This window comes from Pagrus major, chromosome 4 (assembly GCF_040436345.1).
Source record: "Pagrus major chromosome 4, Pma_NU_1.0".
In the NCBI taxonomy this organism is placed as follows: domain Eukaryota; kingdom Metazoa; phylum Chordata; class Actinopteri; order Spariformes; family Sparidae; genus Pagrus; species Pagrus major.
This window is the reverse complement of record NC_133218.1, coordinates 23184535-23207342: the sequence shown is the minus strand read 5'-3', so window position 1 is coordinate 23207342 and position 22808 is coordinate 23184535. Positions and strand designations below refer to the sequence as shown.

Here is a 22808-nt window from a genome sequence, read left to right as displayed (position 1 = left end):
TTATATGACTGACAAAATAAACAAAACAAACAAAACAAAGGTCAGTTTTCTGCGGCTGAGTCGCTTTTGGAGTCGTTATAGAACCGATAAACGTGTGTTGCCTAGCAACCATGTTGTTTGGCTAACGGTAATTACGCTCCCCGGACTAGCTAGTTAGATAGAAGTTAGCTTTGAGCTAACCAGACGCCATTAACGGCATGTTATGTGGTTGTGTTATGTGTGTTTGGTGTTTTTTTATCACAGAGGTTTGGCATGGTTGACTTTAACACAGACACCAAAGGCCATGTTTACAGAGTTGAGACTTTAAAAGAACTCAATCATGTCAGGTTCACAAAAGGAAATCCGACCATAGCTTTCAAAATAAAAGCCTCTTCAGTGCGATGAAGTTGTAACATTTTACGCAAAGTCCCACTACTTCCGGGTTTGCACTGGCTATCCGACCGACTTGACGCCCCGCTTCAAAAGCCTTTTTTTCCACTCTAATGTGTACGCGCACGCACGCTCTCATTCTCGCTCGCCGAAACACACACACACACACACACACACTCACTCACTCACTCACTTACTCACTCCTTTCTCTTTTCAAAAGCCCCTTGTGAAGCAGATTGACAGGCTAGAATGAAAATGAGGCGGACGCTCGGTCACGACTTCAGTGCGTACGCGTCCTTTTGAGAAGACCTCTAAACTTGGATCATATCACCATGGGAGCTATTTGGGCTGCAAGGGACTTTTGTTTGTTTTTGCTCTTGTTAAATAGTCGCCAAAGCACAGCGCTTCCAGAGATTCGAGGTGGGACTGTACTGAGTGTGTGTGCATGTGTGTGTGTGTTGTGTTGTGTTTTCCAGTCGTGGAGAGTGCTACTTTTACGCACGCTTTCAGGAGTGCGCTCTTGTTTCCCAAGTGGTGATTTTAACTTTTTCTCTTAGTTTGTATATGTGTAGCTTTATACAAATAACTGTTGTTGTGGGGAAATTATGTGCTCCCTAGTTTTTTTATAACAAATTTTATTTTGTAACTTATTAACTTTCAGGTTGGTTTTCAATGGATCTATAAAATGACCTGCTGTAGGCTACAATTAGTATCATGGAAGGTTTATTTTTTAGTGTTTGTGAGTTAAATCAGAGTTTTCTTGCTCGCCTTCTGTAGTACATTCTAACAAAACGTGACTTAAAAGTGCATATATGGTAAATGTCATACTATTTGACTCATTAGACTATGTGAATGTGTTTTGGTAATCATGACCTATAAGACCCATATGGATTTCAGCAGATCCATGTGCAGATGGAAGTGATGGCTGTCACATTGATGCTATTTGTCAGACTACCCAAGGCTCATACAAGTGCACGTGTAAAGCAGGCTTTAAAGGAGATGGAAAACACTGCGAAGGTAATGTGTCTCCTTTTTGTTGAGCTGTTTGTTTCACATTCATATCTGCTTACCAAAACCACCACATTGTCGAAGTATGATCATAGCGTTTGGATGTTTAGGCTCATATTTTGAAAAGGTTGTCTGTAAAACTGAATAACAGTTTGTAATTACCATATAATAACATTATTTTATCAATTGTGGCATCTTTTCTAAATTCCTAAAATGTTCTCCTTTAAATCTTATTCTTCCTATATTTACTTAATATATAAACTATACATCCTCCTAATGCACCCCAGTTCTTTTTCTTACTGCTAAAGAATAACATTTTGCATTCTAACTTTCTGATGAGCAGCTGAACTTTCATATATGTGGTGTTACTTCACAGACATTGATGAATGCGACTTGGAGTATAATGGTGGCTGTGTACATGAGTGCAACAATATCCCAGGCAACTACCGCTGCACTTGCTATGACGGATTCAATTTGGCACATGATGGACACAACTGTCTAGGTAAGCTCAGCTTTAAACCACTCAGTAAATAAGCTTTTATGATAGACAGAGAGCTTGAATCATCGGCTCTGATGGTGAAGATTTCATGTTTGTGTGGGTTGCATGTGAAGTGTCTCACACTCACTCAGATGTCTTTTCTTGGGCCCTCTTCGGTAAACTTTTCAAATGAAGCCTCATACAAACAGTTTTGGTTTTGATCATGCAGTATTTGAAAAATTTACAAATATTTATGTCTGAAACTTGATTTGAAAAAAGCTTTATTTTCATGTGCAGTGTTTATAAACACTGCAGAAAACATCCTTATTTGATTTACATAAGTTAAAAGCTAATTTGTGAATATATAAAACATAGTTTTTCCAGAGTTCAGTAAACACTGTTAATCAATGCAATTAATCCACTGTCCTGTAGATGTGGATGAATGCATGTTCAACAATGGTGGGTGCCAACACACTTGTGTCAATACCATGGGCAGCTACGAGTGCCGTTGCAAAGAGGGCTTCTTCCTCAGCGACAACCAGCACACATGCATCCACCGCTCTGTGGGTGAGTGTACAACATGCACACTTGGTCTGTAAACAGCAGCCATGCCTGTGTCTGCACCTGATATTCAAATATACATGTTGTTTAAAATGTCTGGAGGAAAGGAAATTTTATTTTAACAGTTTATTTGTTTGTCTCATGTGTTTGTGTTTGCGAATGCTTGTATCTGCTAATTGCATTAAGCTGTGTAAAAAGACAGATAATTATGTGGAAAATGCTCCAATATTCACATACAAATCTAAGATTGACGGCAGAATGAGGGATGACAGGTTCAAGCTGGCTCCCGTCACTGAGCTTTTATCTGCAGCAGCAACATGCTGTGGGAAAAGGATCTCTGTGTCCCTGAGAACAAAATGAGTTAATAACTGCAACACTTGGGTCTATGTGGTCTATGTCACAGATTAGTCTGAAGTGCCTTTGTTTTGTCTTCTTGACTGAAGTCAACTTAAATGCAAGTACTTTCCACTCCATCGGGTCTTGACAACCCTTTTAAATCCCGTGGACCTGTCTACTCAGCTGTGACCCATCTATATAAATGGTGCTTCAGCTCATCTAATTTTTCAGCTAGAGAGCATTATTGAGTATGTTGTAGATACTAGCAGAGTTTGTTTTCAGGAAATGAACTTTTAATCAACTTTCTATTCCTCTCTGGAAGTGCTAAAGAGAAAATAGCGGCTGATGTTTTTGGATTGTGTAAGGCGTGAGAACAATCAGTGTCTTTGAGGATGCCAGACTAATCTCTTAGTATGTGTGCCTTTGTGTGTAGCCGGTCAGTCACTGTAGGAGAGTTTCATTGTGTACCTCTCGCCCTCTTTCTATCCCAGAGGGCCTCAACTGTATGAATAAGGAGCACGGCTGCGCCCACATCTGCAAAGAGACACCCAAAGGGGGTGTGGCCTGTGAGTGTCGTCCAGGGTTCGAGCTGGCCAGGAACCAGAGAGGCTGCATCTGTACGTGCTCAACAGCATGAAGCTGACTTCACACTACACGCCTACCTAAGAGTCACACACACACACAGCTGGCTTTAAATATTGCACTGATTTAATGTCTTATGGTTGCATGTTGTTGACTCTGTAGTAACTTGTAACCACGGCAACGGAGGCTGCCAGCACACCTGTGAGGACACAGAGAACGGCCCCATATGCAGGTGTCACGTCAGGTACACGCTGCAACCTGACAAGAGGTCGTGTGTAGGTAAGCACACTGTTTGTAGACTGAATTGTTGCTTGACATGTGAGACATGATGATGCACTAATACTCTGTACATTTCTATCGTTTTTTAACATAAACTTCCCTTTAAAAAACATATTGTAATCTTCTCTGAGGGTATAACCATATCTTATCCTTACTTGAAACTCATTTTGTGCAGCTAAACATTGTTCAAACAATCATTGTTCACAACAGTATTGTTCCTTCTAAAGCAGGGGTGCCCAAACTTTTTTCAAAACTGAAATGTAATGGTGGAGATTAAGGAAAATCATAAATACTTTGGGATCCTTGAGCATTATACCTCACAAAAAACAGCATAAACAACAAATTATATTATATATTCTTTAATGATTTGTATACCTTTTTTTTTGCTGAAAACATCTGCCAGACCAAATCAAACCTTACGGTGGTGCCGACTTTGGGTGGCTCTGTTCTAGAAATCCAAATAATTCCAAAGATACCAAATACATCACACTGAATTTGGGAGAAAATGATGCACAAGAGGTCTATAACATTTTAATTGGCTGTAATGATGCAGTCATAAAAAACAACAAGTCTTAGACGAGCAAGTTATTTATTTATTTTACTTATTTAGAATTTCTCGCAGTCTTCCTTAGGGAATGGACTTCTGAGTTGTGGTTGAAAGCTGTGGAGAGAGTTGGTTGGAAGATTGTTTTGTCAAATGGTGTCCCGGATTTGAAGCCAGATGTTTACGTCATCATGTAGCTTAAACGGAGTGCTGAAACAAGCTGATAATGTACATTATGCTCTGAAAGATGCTCATCTGAAAGATGAACAACCTTAACGATACTAAAGGGAAGACAAAATGGAAAAACTGGATGTTAAAACTGATTATTAAAGTACTTTTTCCTGTCACATAAATCACAACCGTCCGTCAGTGTTGGCTGGTTGTTTTTAAATACAGAATGTATAAACAGAATGAGGCTGACACAGGTATGATTTATGTTTTGGGTTCTTGTTGTTGTTCTTGTTCAGAAAATAACAAAAATACATATCAGCTCAAGGAGTGCACATTCCAGGAGCAGCTTGGACTTTGTTTCTTTACTGTTACATAGGCTATCTTGACGAAACGAATAAAAACAGAGTAACTGGAAACATCTCGGTGTCAGTTATCCTGTTGGGCTGTGTGCATTTTTCCACACAATGGTTATGAAGGATAAGGATCAGATATTGGGTAGTATCTCTCCCTCCAGCAGCAGCAGTGTGTGTGAGGTCCAGGCGTATCACTGCGATGTTGTCTACAGATTCACTTTGCTGATCTGGCGTGTTATCTGACTCACACCAAGCCACTACAAGCTGAATATCTCAAGTGTAAACATGCATCTGCTTACTGAAAGGAGACCAACGCAAACACCCAGAGCTGTAGTCACACTGCTTGTAAATGTAGTGACTGTGTGTGTCAGTTCTTACTCTATTGATGATTAGTTTTGTGTGTCACAGAACGAGATGAAGCCACCACCGAGTCGTCAGACCACAACGCCACATCCTTCACAGAGGTGGACAAAAGAGTGAAACGAAGACTGTTAATGGGTAATAATCACACTTCTACATTCACAGGCTGACAGCTCGAGTTTGTCTTTTAGCTGACAGTGTGTTGAGCTGCCAGGAACCACTCAGGGGGAGAGAACTAATGTCTAGTAAGCCGATGCATTCCTCGGACTTTTCAGCAAACTGTGAAATGACCAGGCGCTCGCTGTCTCGCCCCCGGTTTCCCCCATGAAAAATATGCATTTGTGACAGTGTGGTACATTTCACGTTTTCCTTCCATTTGGGAAGAGCAGAGTGGGAATCTTTTCTTGTATAGCTAGTATTTATCAGTTGTGTGATTTTGGGTCACTCGATACATGTAAAACATTATATCTTTGGCACTTCACCAAGTACAAGTCTTGTCTAGATGTACCTAACCTATGTAGGGGTGTACCTTGTGTGCTCAGCCACAGACATAACTAATAAATGGGCCAATTTGCCTACTAACAAAATGATCAAAGCCCACGGGTGGCCTGTTGAATAAGTCTGCATTAGAGCTTTATTTATCTGTGTTTAAAACAGTAATAATCACTGTTTATGTTTTCTATATATTTAGGGCCTAAAGGGTTGAAAACAGTTTGGACAACAATTCAAATTCTATTAAAGAAACGGTACATTTGTAATATCATGTTATCTCTTTAGTCCAGGTGTTTTGAGAGCACAGTGTTAAGAAAATATCTCACATTTAGGAATAACAGCATTTTCACAAAGAGGATGGCCATTCACATACATTCACATTGTGTAATTTCAGAAACCTGTGCGGTGAACAATGGGGGGTGCGACTGCACCTGTAAGGACACATCCACAGGTGTGCGCTGCAGCTGCCCTATTGGCTTCACGCTGCAGCCGGATGGAAAAACATGCAAAGGTCAGACTGCCTGTCCACAAAAAAAATCTCCTCATTGAAACTCTGATTTATCTCAGTGGATTTGTATAGAAAGTCTTGTTAAAGTGTTGTGATCTCGCCTGTTTCCACAGATATTGACGAGTGTGAGCATCACAACGGCGGTTGCGAGCACTTCTGCAGGAACACCATCGGCAGCTTTGAGTGTAACTGCAGGAAAGGCTTCAAGCTGCTGACAGATGAACGTTCTTGTCAAGGTAGGAATGGATCTTGGATTGTTCATTCAAACGCTGCACAGTCAACACAACACTAGCAGACATTTGTGATGTTGATAGCTTCTTTGTACATTCTGTACAAAGAAGCTATCAACTTGTGACCATGAAGTTGCATGATTGAAGTTGCAGATGAAAAAGTCTGGTACTTCATACTTAACTGATCAGAAAACATTAATTGCTTTACCGTCTGTCTGGGATTGAGCTGTTTTTCACATTGTGTGTTAAAAGATCTGTCACTTTTTTCCTTGTGTATTGGTTTTCGGTAATAGGCCTACACTTTTGTTAACCTTTGGATCACAGTCTATGGTTTTAAGCACACTGTCACGATGCAAATATGGTTAAATTTAAAGCGTCTCAATGAAACACTGCACCTGTTTTTATTCCCAAAAGCCAACACTATTTAACCTGATAAAGCACACGTCACATTTCACAGAGTTGGAAAATTCAGGATCAAATGTGTCTGTGGGTGGGAAATCCCTCCCAAATGAGATTGCAACTGACTGCCCTGCTATTATGTCATCCACCTGATTCTGATTACAGATATAGATGAGTGTTTTTTTGAGCGGACATGTGATCACACATGTGTGAACTCCCCTGGTGGTTTTCAGTGTCTGTGCAACAAAGGCTACACCATGTATGGACTGGCCCACTGCGGAGGTGAGTCTACATCAGGTGGAGGGAGCTACACAAGGTGCTCAATTTAGAGCATACAACGGTCAGAACTTGCTCACTGATGCATTGGAAAAAATGGGTCTTGTATTTATAATAATGTTTTTTCCCTTTTCATCTCAGATATAAATGAATGCAGTGTGAACAATGGCGGTTGTGAGCATGGTTGTGAGAACGCCATGGGTGGATTTGAGTGCTTTTGCCATCCAGGCTATAAACTTCACTGGAACAAAAAGGACTGCATTGGTAAGGCAATGCCACATCTGGCTCATCTGTTGAGTGCTGCTGTCCTTGGAAATTGTGTGACATCCCACATTTAGGACTAAAATTTTGGGGACAAAAACAGGAGATACTTTGAATTCTGTTCTCTTTTTTCTCTTTAATTCTCTGTCACCTGGTTTTCTTGTGCTTGTGTAAAACATCCAAAATGCAACAATGCTGTTTTAGGATGTTTTATGTCTCATCTTCACGTGACTCTTGCTCCTTGTTACAAACAAAAGTTGTTCTTTATTTTACCTTGGAGTTTTGTTGCTGTTTCTATCTAGAGGCTGAGGGTTTGCCAGCTGCAAACCCCCCCTCTAAACCTACCCTGAACTGTAGTAAGCAGGAGGGTGGGGACCGCTGCTTCCTGACGTGCCAGTCCCAAGTTCATATCAGCAGTGGTGAGTTGGTCGAGCCAGATGTCCATATAACATGATTTATCTGCCATAATTACCTGATATGATAAGAACCTGTTCAGTGATTGTTTTAACTATATTTCCATGAGACAAATAAGGCAGAGGATTTTGGTTTTGTTTACCTTAATCTCATGTTGAGTGTTCAAGGTTTGCACAAACTTTATTAACACCTGTGCTGTATTGTAAAATCTCTTCATCTGAAGCTTCATCTTCTTTTTCGTGTTTGTGTTTTTGTTTTTGTTTGTTTTCCTCTCATGAAACAAAGCTGACCTGCACACTTTAAGTAAAGAACCTAGTTCTTGCATAACATCATTGTCAGTTCTGTCACTCCTGCATATTTTCCTGTTCTTATTATTCATCGAACGAATAAAAGCATTACTTAGTTCGCACTGCTCAGTCAGAGCTCTAAGTCAGTTTTACTCATGCAGTTTTATCACAGATTCTGCATATAAATAGTCCAGAGAAATGTCCAAATCTAGATTTAGATGAACCTTAACTGCGCAACAATTTGGCCCTCGATGGCTAATATTTGTGGCCTCTGTAGTTTGAAAGCCTTCCAGCTGTTCAAAGTTCTTAATCACACCTCCACAAAACATCTGTTAATAATTTTTCTGTTTACTCTCTTAACTTTTTCTGACAAATCTCCATGGTCAGTAAATGAAATATAGGATTACACCTGTTTCTATGGAAAATTTGTCCATTATCAGGCAAAGCAAATGTTAAATTTGGACTTTGAATAATCCAAACTCATTCAGAGGCTGTATGGCACTGGATGTTGACTGCTAGAATAGGGTAGGAAAAAGAAAATAAATACAGAAGAGTCATGCGCCCCAAAAATTGTTCTCCAATCACACCAAAATGGAATTGCACCAAAACATTAACAAAAAGTAATAGCAGGAATTCAGTGAGGAGGTGGCTGCTGGAAGGCTGCAAAGAGTCTTGACTAATCCGGTCAGCTGTTGACTTCACCACTAGTAACCATTTTATACTTGAATGTTGGCTTGCATGTTAGTTTTAAACAATGTAAGGGGTGAATGGACTTCAGCAGAGCTCTGACAAAGCAAAGCAAACAATAAGGCTCCTATTTGTACAGTGAATAATAAGAACTGTGAGTTCTTCAACATGTTTGATGCAGTCAGTTGACATGATTTGACACACCTCAGTCAAGCTTACCATTATGTTAAGATCCAAACAGCTTGTTGCAGTTCAGGTCGGGTGTCCTTTGATGCAACACGGCTAAAGCAATATGTCACTAAGTCAGGCTGTTCTACAACTTGTTGTGTGAACAGCCGTCAGCAACAGTCTGCAGGGTGACTCTTCTTGTTCCTACATGCTGCCTGTTTGCTCTCACTAACTTGGCTTTTGTGGCCCTAACTTTTGTCTGTGCTGGTCTGTGTGTCATGGCCTCTTGTGTGTTTTCAGGGACGGAGGATTCCTACACGGTGACCTGTGGAATGCCTCTGCCCTGCCTGGCTGACGCACAAAAGAACAGCAGCGGCTCGCAGTGCTTAGGCAAGTACAAAACATCACAGATTTACATCTATCTTTCCGCTCTGCCACACAAAACAGTAACCCAGGAACAACTCAGTCTTTTCTTATTCTCAGAGGTAGATAATTTTCTGTTCTTCTGTCCTGCAGGTCCAGAAGTGGCCAGTGTTCCACGCATTAAGACCACAGCCACGTTTAAGTCTGGCACTGCAAAATGCAACTTAAAGCGAAGTCAGGAGAAACTGAAGGAGAGCTTAAACTCAGCAAACTCAGGTACAGAGGTTGCCACACAACAGGCATAACACCGCCTCCAAACACAAGACTTAGATTACAGATAGATGAGGATTAAAATTACAGCTCCTTCATGTTGCTGGTTAAAAAACATTTTGGGTTTACAGAGAGCTGCCAGCATCTAAAGCCACAACCTTTAGAAGACAAAGCAGACCTGAAGGCTGCTTCAAAGTAAACCAAAAACCAAAGGCAAATGTGAAAGAAATTTGTGGGGAAAGTGATGTGGTTTGGAGTGTCTTGAACGTCTCAGCGTAGCACTTTGTCTGGCAGTGACAGGGGAGGATGTAATTAGCCATAGCATGCCTTTCAGTTGGGTCTGACTTAGCCATCAATCAAACGGGGTTCCGATTGTAGGATTATTTTGCTTCTCCGGAGGGTTTCGGCATGGTCTTTAACATCCCTCACAGTCACTGAAAGGGCACATAATTGTTTCGAATAAAGGAAATTGTCAGTGGGACATAACATCCTTTTTATCACTAGTATAGGTTTATAAGCTTATACTAGTCTACATGACAAAAAATAATCAAATTAGCTGCATTGGTTTAAGGGGTGTTTTAAAATATTTTTGATTCCATCTATGATTTTCTTTAACAGTTGTGCGATTGTGTGTGTTGTATGTGTGTTGTGGGGGGGTGGTTGTCTCCCATGTCCACAGATAGCAGGTTCCTCTTCACTGAAAACGTCCAGTTCAGCTACGTGAGCCTGCGCTGCACCTCGTCCGGACAGCGGACACGCAGCCGCCACGGCAGGAAGGCCGGCGAGGAGGACGGCTCCTCGATAACAGCTGAGTTTGAGCTGGATGTGAACCTAGAGGAGGTAACAGGTTGGTCTCTCTGCGCTCCCTCTCTGCCTGCCTGCGACCTTTGCTTGTTGCTCTCCATCTTTCTTTCACTGATGTCTGTTCATCAAAACATTAAAGTATCTCCTGTTTTGACTTTGCCGTGGTGGTTGGCTCTAGGCTGGGACTCTTGTGGTGTTTTTGTTTTATTTCCTTGAATGAAGTGGTGTCTAGGTAAGCATGTGAGCATCCAAGCATGAAATTACAATAGGCGTGTGAGATGACATTTTGCCGTGGAAACAGTTGTGGTATCAAGTGCCTCTCTCAGCAGAGAGCTGTGACCTGAACTGCGTGCGCCGACGTTCGGAGAAGAGGCTCAGGAAGACCATCAGGACCCTGAGGAAGTCCATCAATCGGGAACAGTTCCACCTCCACTTTGCCGGGTCTGACTACGAGCTCGGCAAGAGTCTGGGCCAGCCAGCAGAGCTTCCAGGACACTGTGTGGCAGGACAGGTGCTGATGGGCAGGAAATGTGGTGAGTTTGTTTTTTGTGTTTAATTTTTATGCAATGCAGAAAACAATTTAAATGTCAGGTGATGCCCCATCGAGCCAGGCGTCTCCTTTACTGGAAATACTTTTCATCTCCCACGAGCGCAGATCCAACTGCTTTTGTTAAACCTAACACAAGGCAGCAGTGGCTCTGACTAGGCCTTAAACACACAGTAGACTCATAGTCACGTCTTTAAGCAATTGAAATGGTCCATGCCAGTGAGATATATTTAGACAAGCTGGTTTAATGATTGGATTTGGAGCAGGTGTTGGCCAGATGAGTGCCATATTTGGTTTGCAGACATGCTGTAATGAGCTAGTTGGAGGGGAGAGCGAGCTGAATGGAAGAACAGAGAGACTGTTGTTGGCCCTCCAAGCTGTGAGATCTTCCAGCATCTCCGCGGGATAAGAGTGTAACATGAGGGCTCATGGCAGGTCTCCTGGTAGCTTTTGCCTCCCCGTTGGGTTTTATATACAACCTGTGATGGAGAAAATGTTCATTAAATAAGACCGCACACTGTCAGTGTTGGAGGGCTGGAGGCTGGCATGTGTTTTCTCTGGCTGTTGGGAGCGTGCGCCCCTAATTTCGGGCCTCACAGTAAGTTTGCTGCCTGCTGCACGCCGTCTTAATATCAGTGAGAGGAAACAGGGGCCTGTCTTCTGTTGAGATGTCTAAATATTTATTCGAATGTTATGCTTTTTGTTCAGTATATTCACAGGTTTACCAGCGATGTTGAAGATGTTTGACCCGGATATTTAGTTAACCTCACACAGCTCCTCCAGAGTGTTTAAAGTTTTTGTTTTCCCTCTTTGGAACCACTCAAGAATAGGGATGATTTAGGGTATTTGCACTTTAACTAGAGACCGAAACTACAGCTATCCTGTATTTTCTTGAGATAATGTGGCATATATCTCTTTGTAACACCATATTTGTATTAACATCATAGTCATTTCTGCTGTTGAGCTGTGCTGACATGATTTAAACCCAATATGCTCCTGCTCATTATTTCTACCTTTCAGTAACACAGGTCTTAAGCGTGTTTATTCCTTAACTCCCCCGCTACACTTTCAGGTCAACATTAAGCAGTCTATTGGCCATGGCAGGGGTGTAGACATGTAATTTGGGAGAGGAGAGGAGGGGAGGCGGAGGGCTGAAAGGCATTCTTCTTAACCTCCAGCTCTTTAAAGGAGCTATATTTTTCCCCTCCTCCCCCAACTCCCGCTCTGGCTTAGCTTGGAGTGCAGTTTAGTCCTTTTCAGTTTGCCCACTCCATTGAAAAAACCCATTTGGGGCTTGTTCTCACTGCCTCGGAGGGATGACAACACAGACTCCTGTGCATTTGGAGAAAATATGCTTTCACCTCTCTGAGTCCTTTAAAGCATTTCTCCTCTGATTGTGATTTGTTGCATCGGTTTATATTCCAGGACCTCATTTTTGTTTAAGTGCATTGTATGGATGATTTAGTTTATTTATTATGTCGTTCAGATGTTTATTTGTACTGTCAAATTTTTTCAGAATACATATTTATCTAAAAAGTAAAAGAAGCACGACAACGTCAACAGTCATAATGATCCAGTGATGCCGTCAGTGGTGCGTGTCCACATCTATTTCACCGTTGTTTGCGTGTTTGTTTTAACATTGAAGATGTTTAGGAAGTGCTGTTGATTCAAGCTGGCAGTTTGAGTGCTGTGTCCCCCCTGCCCCCCAACTGGGGCCACTTTGCATGACCCCCAGCCACTAAACTGCTAAAGAGAATTGACTTCAGCCACACCATGGGAATCAATTAGCATCAGTTGTTTGGGCCTCCGCTTGATGGGCGCGAGCAGCGATTGGGCCGTGCAGAATGGGGGGATTCAGAAACCTGACCCCTTTTATTGGGTTCAGCTCCTTACCACTGTGATACCGTAGTGTTTTCCTATGTCATCAAGTAGGCAAAGACTGGGGACTTGAATAGAGGTGAAAGGTCTTTTAAACCTCTTTGGGGCCATCAATTCGAGGACTCTATAGAAGCGTTCTTTGCATTTGAAAGGCTTCAAGGTTTTTTCTGTCTTTCACTCTCACTCTCTCTCCTCTCTCACTGCTTCCCTCTGTCAAATAAAAGCTGTTAGAGGACAATGCAATGATGGCTCCTCATGGTCTTTCAGAATAAACAATAGGTTTCAAAAAATAAACTGCTCTTGAGAGAATTACATTTTCTTTCTTTAGGGGGAAAATCGAACAATTTGCTGAGCCACGTATAATGGATCTACGTTAAAGCTTTTGTGCGTTGGGCTTTTAGAGATAGTGGTTTCTCCGCTTACAGGCGGCTTAAAGGCTACAACTGACTGACTGAGGAGTATTTTGTGCTAAAGGCCTAGGATTTAATTGATTTATTCTTGTGCGAGATCAGCTTCAGTTTTCAAGTTCTAGACAGACGCAGTAATTCCCAAATTAATTACAGGCATCACTCTGAATGGGAGGAACCAAAGCAAAGCGGCGTGTTGGCCCCTTTAATCAAGCCTTTGCACTTTTGTGAGATAAGAGGGGAATACTCTCTTTGATTTGCTTCTGTGTTTGCTTTTAAAAGAGGTGAGGACGCTTATGGTGGTGTTAAAGGTTCCTCCCTGGTGCACAGTGGTGTTGTGTGAATTATAATGTGTCAGATGTGGAGAGGGTTGGTGCTCTTTTGTCTCAATGATTTTGGCTGAATTAGGGCTGGCTTGCGAAAGCATTTCAACAGCTTCATTATGGATGTTTTTTACACATAAATGTGCCTCTACGCATTTGTTTACTGTATGTGTGTGAGTGTCCTGACTTGCATCTAAACTAATGTGAAAGACAGCATCATGCAGACCTTTTTTTTTGCCAAAATTTTGTATGTCTGTGTAAGAGTCACGCAGCCCTTTGGCGGCCGGCTGAAAAATGACTCTCCTGGCTTTGTGTAATAGTGTTAATAAATCTAAATTAAATGATTATTAAAACTAATAATAATCAATCAACCTAGCAATAATTAGCAATCACCAATATAAGAGCTACATTTGCCCGTGTTGGATGGTGTGCCTTGTCCACTTGTAGACTCAACCATTGTCATATTCTTGATCACCAGGCTATTCTTGGTCTGTTTGCATTCTTCTCCTACAACTAACTGTCCCTAAAGTTGGAATCTTTTACAAATTTGCCTGAATCTTAGGGAGCTGCTTTCACTGGATGCATTTAAAGTTACTCTAAATGACTTGGAAGAAAGGACATCTGGCTGTAGATGTCAATGAATGTTTTGATAGTTTATGCCAAAGCAATTTGTTATGTGTCTTTTATGTCTGCAACTGTGTAATTTTGCTGCTGCCTGTCTTGACCAGGACTCTCTTGAAAAAGAGATTTTTGATCTAAATGACTCTTAAATAGATACAAGTAACATTCAATAGTTTTGTTATTAAAATGTTAGCTAGCTGAGGTAAAAAGTTTACTTTCCCTCCTCCTGACATTCTTTGATTTAAATGGCCAAAGACTACATGTAACATGAATAATGAGCAAAACTGTTTATTTTAATAATAGGTCTGACACTGTTTAGTGACAAGAATCAGATTAAACACCAATGAAATGAGAAACAAACTGATGGACATTACTAATAAACACAATGGTATAAGCTCCATGTCTTTTATGACTCTTTAAAGCTAGTTTTGTGTTGAAAATGAACATAGGATTATCATCATGTTTCTAGTTTTAACAGCTTTACTGTACATTACCTAAAGCCAGTATGTAGATCCATCCTGCCTGGTTTATATTTTCTCAATTTAGATATAAGCTCATACCACTAAGCAACTTTACTTCACACACAAAGCACACAACAGTCACTGTATCTTGTTTTTGAGTTTTTGATAGCTACATTTGAGGGATCATTGCGAAAAATGTGTATTTATAGATAACTTGTCATACATTTTCAGAAGATGCCTCAAATAAAGCCAAAATAGCATCTACAACTCTGTTTATCATAAAATAGAGGTGGATTTGGAGGATGCACTTCTACTTCTAAACAGTGCTGGTAAATACTTAAGCAGACTGTACAGCTTGTAGCAGAGTGTTTAACTCCATCAAGGTCAACGATACTTATAATGTTCATTAACATGTCTGTAAAGCTTAGTCAAATCTGTCAGCACGTTGATAAATTGTTTTCCGGCCCGGCTCCTGCCTTTAATGTGTTAAGGATACACTTCAGTGTGTTTATCCGTTTCAAGTACATACACGGTCGTGTTTGATTAAACTTGAGAGGCAGCTGATGAAGTCTGGGTCTTTACTTTAATGGTTTTGTCATGCAGCTGCTGTATTTGTGGTGTAAATCTACAGTGTGGTTAGGACTGTCTGATTATGTGTAGCCACAGGGCATCCTGTGATATTTGTTGATTCATGTCTGCATTTTACATTGTCTATCTCACCTAGTGTTTGTAGACGGACGACCTCCGACTCTGATCTGTCTGCTAAATTGGTGTAAATTACACGTTCAGTCATATCAGACTGTTTTGGGTCTCTTAGCTGTTTGTTTTCAGTCTCCCAGTGAGGGAAATGATTGATTTCACCAGCTTGAATAATTACATTTGTTTCAACTTGATTGCAGATCACAGTGGTCGTTTTGAGAGAATAATAGATGTGTTTAAGTACAGAACATGATTCTTTTCAAACTCACCACAACAGTAAAACAAACGATCAGCTCTCACAGATGTGATAAACAACCACACCTTTGGCAGCTACTTCAAGAAAACATTGTAGACCCAAGTTAAATTTTGCTCTTTGTATAGTGCATGTATTTGTGAGTCTTCCCTTTAATAACCTTGATTCTAAATGTGTGTCATTCCCCACCTGTCTGTTAGTGAGTTGCAGTGTTGGGTCTTACTACGATGCAGACCAGGGACGGTGTGTGTTGTGTCCAGCTGGAACGTATCAGGATGAGGAGGGACAGACGTCTTGTGAGGTCTGTCCTGCACCTGAAGGAAGGGACGTTTCCAAGGTGGTCGGAGCTCGAAACATGTCAGAATGTGGAGGTAAGACGGTCAGGTCAGTTTTTTTTCTGTAACTCAAAATCACAAATATGCCTCAGATGGCTTTATGGAAGGAAGAAATCGCAGTAAGAGTAGCAGAGGAGGGATCCCTCTTCCAGGATGGACACAGAACAAAAGACAGTGTTTTTTTTAAGCATTCATTAATTCAAACTTAATTACAGACTCAGGGTCCGGATACAAGACAGGACATTCCATAGAATTAAGTACATACAGAGGCACAAAGATGTTGAAAGATGAAAACATTGTTGTTGTTTTTCAGCCTTTCTTTTGTTGTTGCGTGGTTAAATTAATCAATTTTTCTTTTATGAAAAAAAAATTGCCCCCTTGCAATTTTTAACAGCTCCCTCAGGCGCTTCATCGCGGAGCCGGGTCTGATCTTTATAAACAATACCAGCTGATGTAACCCACTACATAAACTGTCAATCTTGGAAGTTTAACTTACTTGAATTCGAATGAAGATACAGATGTAAAATAAATCCATATTATGAAATCAGTCCTCTTCCTATAACTTACAGACAGATGCTATTTAAGGTCACTGGCCCCTGAAATGTGGGACCTGGGCACATCCACAGTTCACCTACCTTCGCTGTAAGTAGTTGTGATGGCTCTTTTGTTAGCCATCAAGGGTCTCCACAGTTTTTCACTACCTGACTGTGAACAGTTATATCCATAATCATATTATGAGCATTATATTAAATCAAATAAAGAAACAATTAAAGACATTTGTTAATCAGGGATCTTTAAATGTGCTGTCAGCTGGATTCTGTTACTAAAGGACGAACTAGACCATGTGATTCTCCTGTTTCCAGTCTTTGTGATAAACTAAGCTAAGCTAGGCGGCTGCTAGCTGTAGCTTCATATTTACCATTCAAACATGAGAGAGGCATCGATCCTCTCTTAGTGTTTTCCCCAAAATGTCTAACTCTTCCTTTAACAATCATAGAAAGGTTTTCATTTATGGTTTGATGATTTAAAAATAAATCTTCAAATTTGTTTTTTTTCACCCTGTCCGTAATGACAATAGTTTCAATTGTGCAGCCCTTTAAGAAAACAGTATTTACAATGAAAAAGCATAAGCCAAAGAGTCAAATCTAGAGCAAATAAACAAAACGCAGAAAAAGAATCAAGGTACAGAAGGACACAAAATGTAGATAACAGTTTTGTGAATATGAGCCACACAGGAAGCGATGGTGCCTCGATAAAGATCTCTCCCCTCCAGATGTTCTGCTTTGTGTAAAGTCAAAAAACCCTGAGCTTAGATGTTGAAGATGTATTTGAATTCAAAAGGTGAACTCTCGAGTAAAAGCTGAAGGAGCCACCATGTTTTTGTCTCCTCCTGTGCTGTTATCGGAGTCACTTTAGTGGCTGAATCCCAGATCCCATCTCCTCTGTCAGACTAAACAACAAGAGCTATCAGCACACTCCAACTGCACCCAGTTTGTATTAGTCACCTCAGAGTTACACTGTGAGATAAAACATGGCGTAATTTCTTCAACATTTGCTTAAGCTTTATAACAGGCTCTTATCTTCAGTATTCCCTCTCACATGTCACATTGAACATAACAAAAAAATACCTTGAAATTAAACATATCCAGGTGGTGCACCTCTAAAAGTTTTACAAGAGAGACAAAATTCAGGAAACTGTTGCTGTGTCCACCTGTTCACACTCTGTTTCGGTCAAATGCTTGCGTGATTTCAGGTCAGTGTTCCCCTGGTCAGTACTCACATGACGGCTTCATCCCCTGCCTGCCCTGTCCACTGGGAATGTACCAGCCAGAAGTGGGACGCACCTCCTGCTTCCCTTGTGGAGGGAACCTGGTCACCAAGCGCAGTGGTGCTCTTACCTTCCAGGAGTGTGAGACCAAAGGTGGGAAAGTGAAAAACTCCAATAACTCCAGTTTAGTTTAGTTTGGTTTCTCATGTTTTAACATGAATGGAGGGATTACATTTTTTTTTTTTTGGAACTGGAAACCTGTCAAACTTCTGAGAGAAAGTGAAACATCTGTGGCTGTTTTGGTTAAAAATTTGTTTTTTCACTTGACATCAGGATAGTATCATGTGGTTGCTGAGACCATGGAGCTCTTTTGGATGTTAACAGGAAGTTTGCCGCCCTCTGCAGCTGTTGTAACGCCTGTACATGTAGGAGCTCAGTCTTCCCTCACTCTAACGCTGTATTCACGAGCTCCTCGGATGGTCCCATTGGGAAGTCGTTTTTTCCGACTACGGTGTATTCATGTACGTCATGTTGGAATATGGGAGCATCATGGACACCGAAAATAAGTTGTTTTGCATTTTATTGCTCAGAGAGAAGTTGACAGCTGTTTCCACTATTTGAGTGACAAGGAAGAGCTAAGGAAATGATACAATGACAATACATGACTTTGGTAAAAGTTTCTTACCATCAGCCCAATGTTTACTTTCATCCCCCATGTTTCAGTGTCATATGACGTCAACTCGGCAACTCATGTACCAAAAATTTTCTCAGACTTTCCGAGTTGTTATTCCGACATGAGAGGACACGTGAATTTTCCCAATCGGAAAAATGTTTTTCTGATAATTTCGACCACACATAAATGCACAGTAAGGCCCAATCCCAATCTCCACAGGCACAGACTTTGGTTAGTCCACAAGGGTTTAGGACTGTCCCACTGTTAAATTGTAAAATGCATGAGGACTCTCTTGCAGACGTTTTGAGCTCTTTATGGCCACTTTCTGTAAGCCTGCATTTCTGCAGACTTTTCCTGGGGGAAAAGTCTCCTTAGCCACAGTTTACAGCATTGTAAAGTTTCTATGGGTAGGCCAAAAACGGAAAAAGAAAAGTCAACGCTAATAGATGGTGGCTCTCTTGAATATCTACATGCAACCTTTTTTATTCACAGACATAAAACTAAATCACTTAATTAGATCTGACATGTTCTCCTTGAGCTGATTCTCTGCTCTCTACTCAGTTTCCTATTTTGTTGGAAACAAAAAGTAATAAGCTTTTAATTAAAATTATTTAACACACCATTATTAGAGTTGCATACATACAGGCCTGCAGTGAACATTGGGAGCATTATATCAATTTACAATCCTCTCTCGCTCTGCTTGGCTTCTGCAGTCCAGTGCTCTCCAGGACATTACTACAACACCAGCACACACCGCTGCATCCGCTGTCCCACGGGCATGTATCAAGGAGAGATTGGGCAGAATTACTGCGTCTCATGCCCTGGAAACACCACCACCGACTTCGATGGCTCGACTAACATCATGCAATGCAAAAGTACGTATGTCCATCCAATTTTGGAATTCAGTTCCCGGTATTTCACCTTGATGCACCCAGAACAAAAAAATAAATATTTGACACATCACTTCACAGACCGTCAGTGTGGAGGAGAACTGGGAGATTTTACTGGTTATATTGAGTCTCCCAACTACCCGGGGAACTACCCAGCCAATGTGGAGTGCACCTGGATCATCAACCCACCACCCAAACGCAGGATCCTTATTGTCGTCCCAGAAATCTTTCTGCCGATTGAGGACGAGTGCGGAGACTACTTAGTAATGAGAAAAAGCTGTAAGTGTTAACTGTGGGTGTGTTTGTATTTTTAAGCAAAAACTATACCACAGAGAGGTTAGCCATTATTTTCGGGTGGGATGTTTTGTTAAGGCAGTAGTGGTCAGAGTAAAGGTTTTGATGAGCTTTATGCAGTTTTAAACTCAACATAATGTGTCATTATCTCACTCGTCTTTATTGGGATTACAGCTGACCACGAGCATGTATGTTGACAGCTAATCATAGATGCTGCCCTGTATGCTCATTTCACAGCTCTCTCCAATTCTGTGACGACCTACGAGACTTGTCAGACATACGAACGTCCCATCGCTTTCACCTCCCGCTCCAAAAGGCTTTGGATACAGTTCAGGTCCAACGAGGGAAACAGTGGGAAAGGCTTCCAGGTCCCATATGTGACATATGATGGTAAGAGGAGAAATGTGACGTCTTGTGCTGTAACTATGATGCTGCTGCCTCAGTGCGTTATGCTAATTTGATTTGATTTGTTGTATTAGCGAGCTGTTTATGGACTTTTTTTTTTTATATCAGAGGACTACCAGGAACTGATAGAAGACATAGTCAGAGATGGAAGATTATATGCTTCAGAGAATCACCAGGAAATCCTCAAGGTATGTACTGTAGGAAAAAACAAATTGACAAAGAGCACTTCATGTTGTTGTGCAAGACACTGTTTCATGTATAGACTTGGCACTTTATCTGTATTGCACCATCCGTATTGAATAGAGCAGGGCCACCCAAAGTGAGGCCTAAGTTGACCCGCCATGGGTTTCAGTTTGGCCCACCAGATGTTTCTTGCAAATCTTTTTTATAAGAATTAATCAAAAAACTATAATATATCCTTTGGATGGGATGGTGAGGGTCAAGCAGGAAAGGTCCCTGAACTAAATTGAGCCACTGACATTACAATTATATAGTTCCCATCATTGATTTTTCAGATCAGTACTACAGTATAGCCTCCACTTTTTAACTCCAGTTAGCATGTAGCACCCCCTTTTGGAAACTTGTGGAAATACCGGCTGCTCCCATCATTATATTCATGCTTTCCTCTCCATTAATGCAATATGTTTCCTCATCAGGACAAGAAGCTCATGAAGGCATTGTTCGATGTGCTGGCTCACCCGCAGAACTTCTTCAATTACACAGCACAAGAATCAAGAGAGATGTTCCCCAAGTCCTTCATCCGCTTCCTGCGCTCCAAAGTCCTGAGATTCCTTCGCCCGTAGGATGGTCCGGTTACTGCTGATAATTCATGAAAACCTACATTCGATACTAGCTGTAGTATCTGTTTTATCCACTGACCCCTTTTAGAATATTCTGTAGTTTTCTGTTTTCACATGCAGCGATACTAGAGAGGACTACAGCTGATAATACTGACCCTGAAGAGAAAGTGGACTTTTAACTGGAGCTTTAAGATGGAAAAATGATCGGTGTTGATCCTCACAGGCATCCTCAGACAGGGATCTGGAGCTCTTCACTTTGTTTGGACACTTGGAAACATGTTTTAATTAGCAACAGAAGCATGTAATGACTTTATACCCTCCTTTGAAGTCTTAGTATTCAAATCCAAAGTGCAAGTCTGTCTGTGTATTTGAATATTGCTAAGTACCACATCGAGACATTTGCTCACAGCATCAAATATGGTAGCTAAACAGATATATACTGAACGTCAGTGATACTGTATATAGAGTGTGTATCTAGTTTTAACATAGGCTACTTTCACAGGTAGAGGTTAATTGACAGAGTGACTGCTAAATGTCAGAAACAAATATAGCACAAATGTTTTCAAACATTAGCACTACTAAAGAAAGTAGTGGCACCACAAGAGCAATTATTCTGCCGAATGTTTTGTATATGATGTAAAAAGTTTTAGGTGAAATGCTAAAAGTATTGTAGCAACAACGTGTGTTTTTGACGGTCTAGCATTGCTGCGATAGCTGATCGATCATGTATTTGATGTGTGAACATGTGCTACTGTTCTGAAAAACCTTCTCATCTTCCAAAAAAGTTACTTCAGCAAAAAATAGTACCAGTATGAATCGATACAGTGTGTAACCAAAGAAAACCGTTCACTCTGCAGACACTTAGCACACTTAGAGGATTGGAAGTGATGTGATTTAAGAGACTGAGGTCAGAAAATAAATGAAAAGTCATGTAAAATAGAACTGAGCTATTCACCTGTCTTAGATGACACATGTATGTATATTTTTATGGTTTTGTACATCTAATATGCTGTAAATAAAGATAGGAAACTTAGTTTGTGTTTATATTCCCTTTCCAAGTATTATTTTTTCTACCTTTTTTGTGATACAAAACAACTTTTTAACTTTCATTCACATATTACACACACACACACACACACAATTGCTGCTCTTTTAGGCCAGTTAAAATGTATACATACTCATCAGCAAGACTGTGTTAAGGCAAAAAAAGAAAAAAGAAAAACCCATAACACTCTACTCTCTTAGGTTTTTGACTGTCTGTCTAACTAAATGCCTAAATATTATATGAGCTGCTCATTTTAGGATATGTGTGATAGTCTTTTTGTGTGATTCTCAATTTATATGATCTGGAATATTAGCAAAACCACAGCATTTCTAAGAAAACATACATTTCATTCATGTTCACTGGCTTTGAGTAACATTTTTAACTCGATTAATTTATTATTTGTGTGTTTTTTTTCTACTTATCTGTATCCTGTTCCTACATATCTCTCCGGTCAATTTCTTGTGCTTCTGTAATAGTTTTATTTGATCTTCTAGCCAAAGATATGGGGGGATACAAATTCTGGCAGACAGGTTAACAGTCTGAAATAATATGGGGTGCAGTCACTTTTCGGCAGGCCATGCCGAAAAGTGACTGCACCCTGTAAGTCCTTATTGCAAGGAGTGATATAGACCAAATTCACTGTACATGCACCTGTTTTCCTCTACTATTAATGCTGAAAAGACAGAGAATGTAACCCCTCCCAATCCAGAGTTACAGGGTGCAGTCACTTTTCGGCAAGCCCTGCCGAAAAGTGACTGCACCCTGTAAGTCCTTATTGCAAGGAGTGATATTGACCAAATTCACTGTACATGCACCTGGTTTCCTCTACTATTAATGCTGAAAAGACAGAGAATGTAACCCCTCCCAATCCAGAGTTACAGGGTGCAGTCACTTTTCGGCAGGCCCTGCCGAAAAGTGACTGCACCCTGTAAGTCCTTATTGCAAGGAGTGATATTGACCAAATTCACTGTACATGCACCTGGTTTCCTCTACTATTAATGCTGAAAAGACAGAGAATGTAACCCCTCCCAATCCAGAGTTACAGGGTGCAGTCACTTTTCGGCAGGCCCTGCCGAAAAGTGACTGCACCCTGTAAGTCCTTATTGCAAGGAGTGATATTGACCAAATTCACTGTACATGCACCTGGTTTCCTCTACTATTAATGCTGAAAAGACAGAGAATGTAACCCCTCCCAATCCAGAGTTACAG

The 22808-nt window shown here is 40.8% G+C and overlaps 1 protein-coding gene across 4 annotated transcripts; it reads left to right on the top strand.

Annotated features, from left to right (window-relative positions):
* Positions 1 to 529: 529 nt before the first annotated feature.
* On the top strand, positions 530 to 21587 carry scube2 (signal peptide, CUB domain, EGF-like 2). 4 transcript variants are annotated; one of them, XM_073464088.1, is made up of 23 exons: positions 530 to 789; positions 1270 to 1386; positions 1754 to 1879; positions 2288 to 2422; positions 3244 to 3369; positions 3497 to 3613; positions 5090 to 5179; positions 5928 to 6044; positions 6155 to 6277; positions 6836 to 6952; positions 7088 to 7210; positions 7510 to 7626; positions 9064 to 9153; positions 9280 to 9402; positions 10076 to 10243; positions 10527 to 10733; positions 15590 to 15760; positions 17478 to 17645; positions 18879 to 19040; positions 19137 to 19334; positions 19587 to 19739; positions 19863 to 19942; positions 20411 to 21587. In XM_073464088.1, exons 1-23 carry the CDS (start codon positions 702 to 704, stop codon positions 20555 to 20557), a joined length of 3063 nt encoding a protein of 1020 aa, XP_073320189.1. In that variant the 5' UTR covers positions 530 to 701; the 3' UTR covers positions 20558 to 21587. The 4 variants fall into 4 exon arrangements, with proteins under 4 accessions (XP_073320189.1, XP_073320191.1, XP_073320188.1 ...); XM_073464090.1 differs by having other exon boundaries at positions 1267 to 1386; positions 10530 to 10733; XM_073464087.1 differs by having other exon boundaries at positions 1267 to 1386.
* The last annotated feature ends 1221 nt before the right edge of the window (positions 21588 to 22808 follow it).

Bases quoted from the DNA above. Each gene is read 5' to 3' on its own strand.
- scube2 (XM_073464087.1), top strand. From the start codon at position 702: ATGGGAGCTATTTGGGCTGCAAGGGACTTTTGTTTGTTTTTGCTCTTG. The intron at 6,953-7,087 runs GTGAGTCTACAT...TTTTCATCTCAG, and splicing joins TGGACTGGCCCACTGCGGAG to ATATAAATGAATGCAGTGTG. The intron at 9,154-9,279 runs GCAAGTACAAAA...TCTGTCCTGCAG, and splicing joins CAGCGGCTCGCAGTGCTTAG to GTCCAGAAGTGGCCAGTGTT.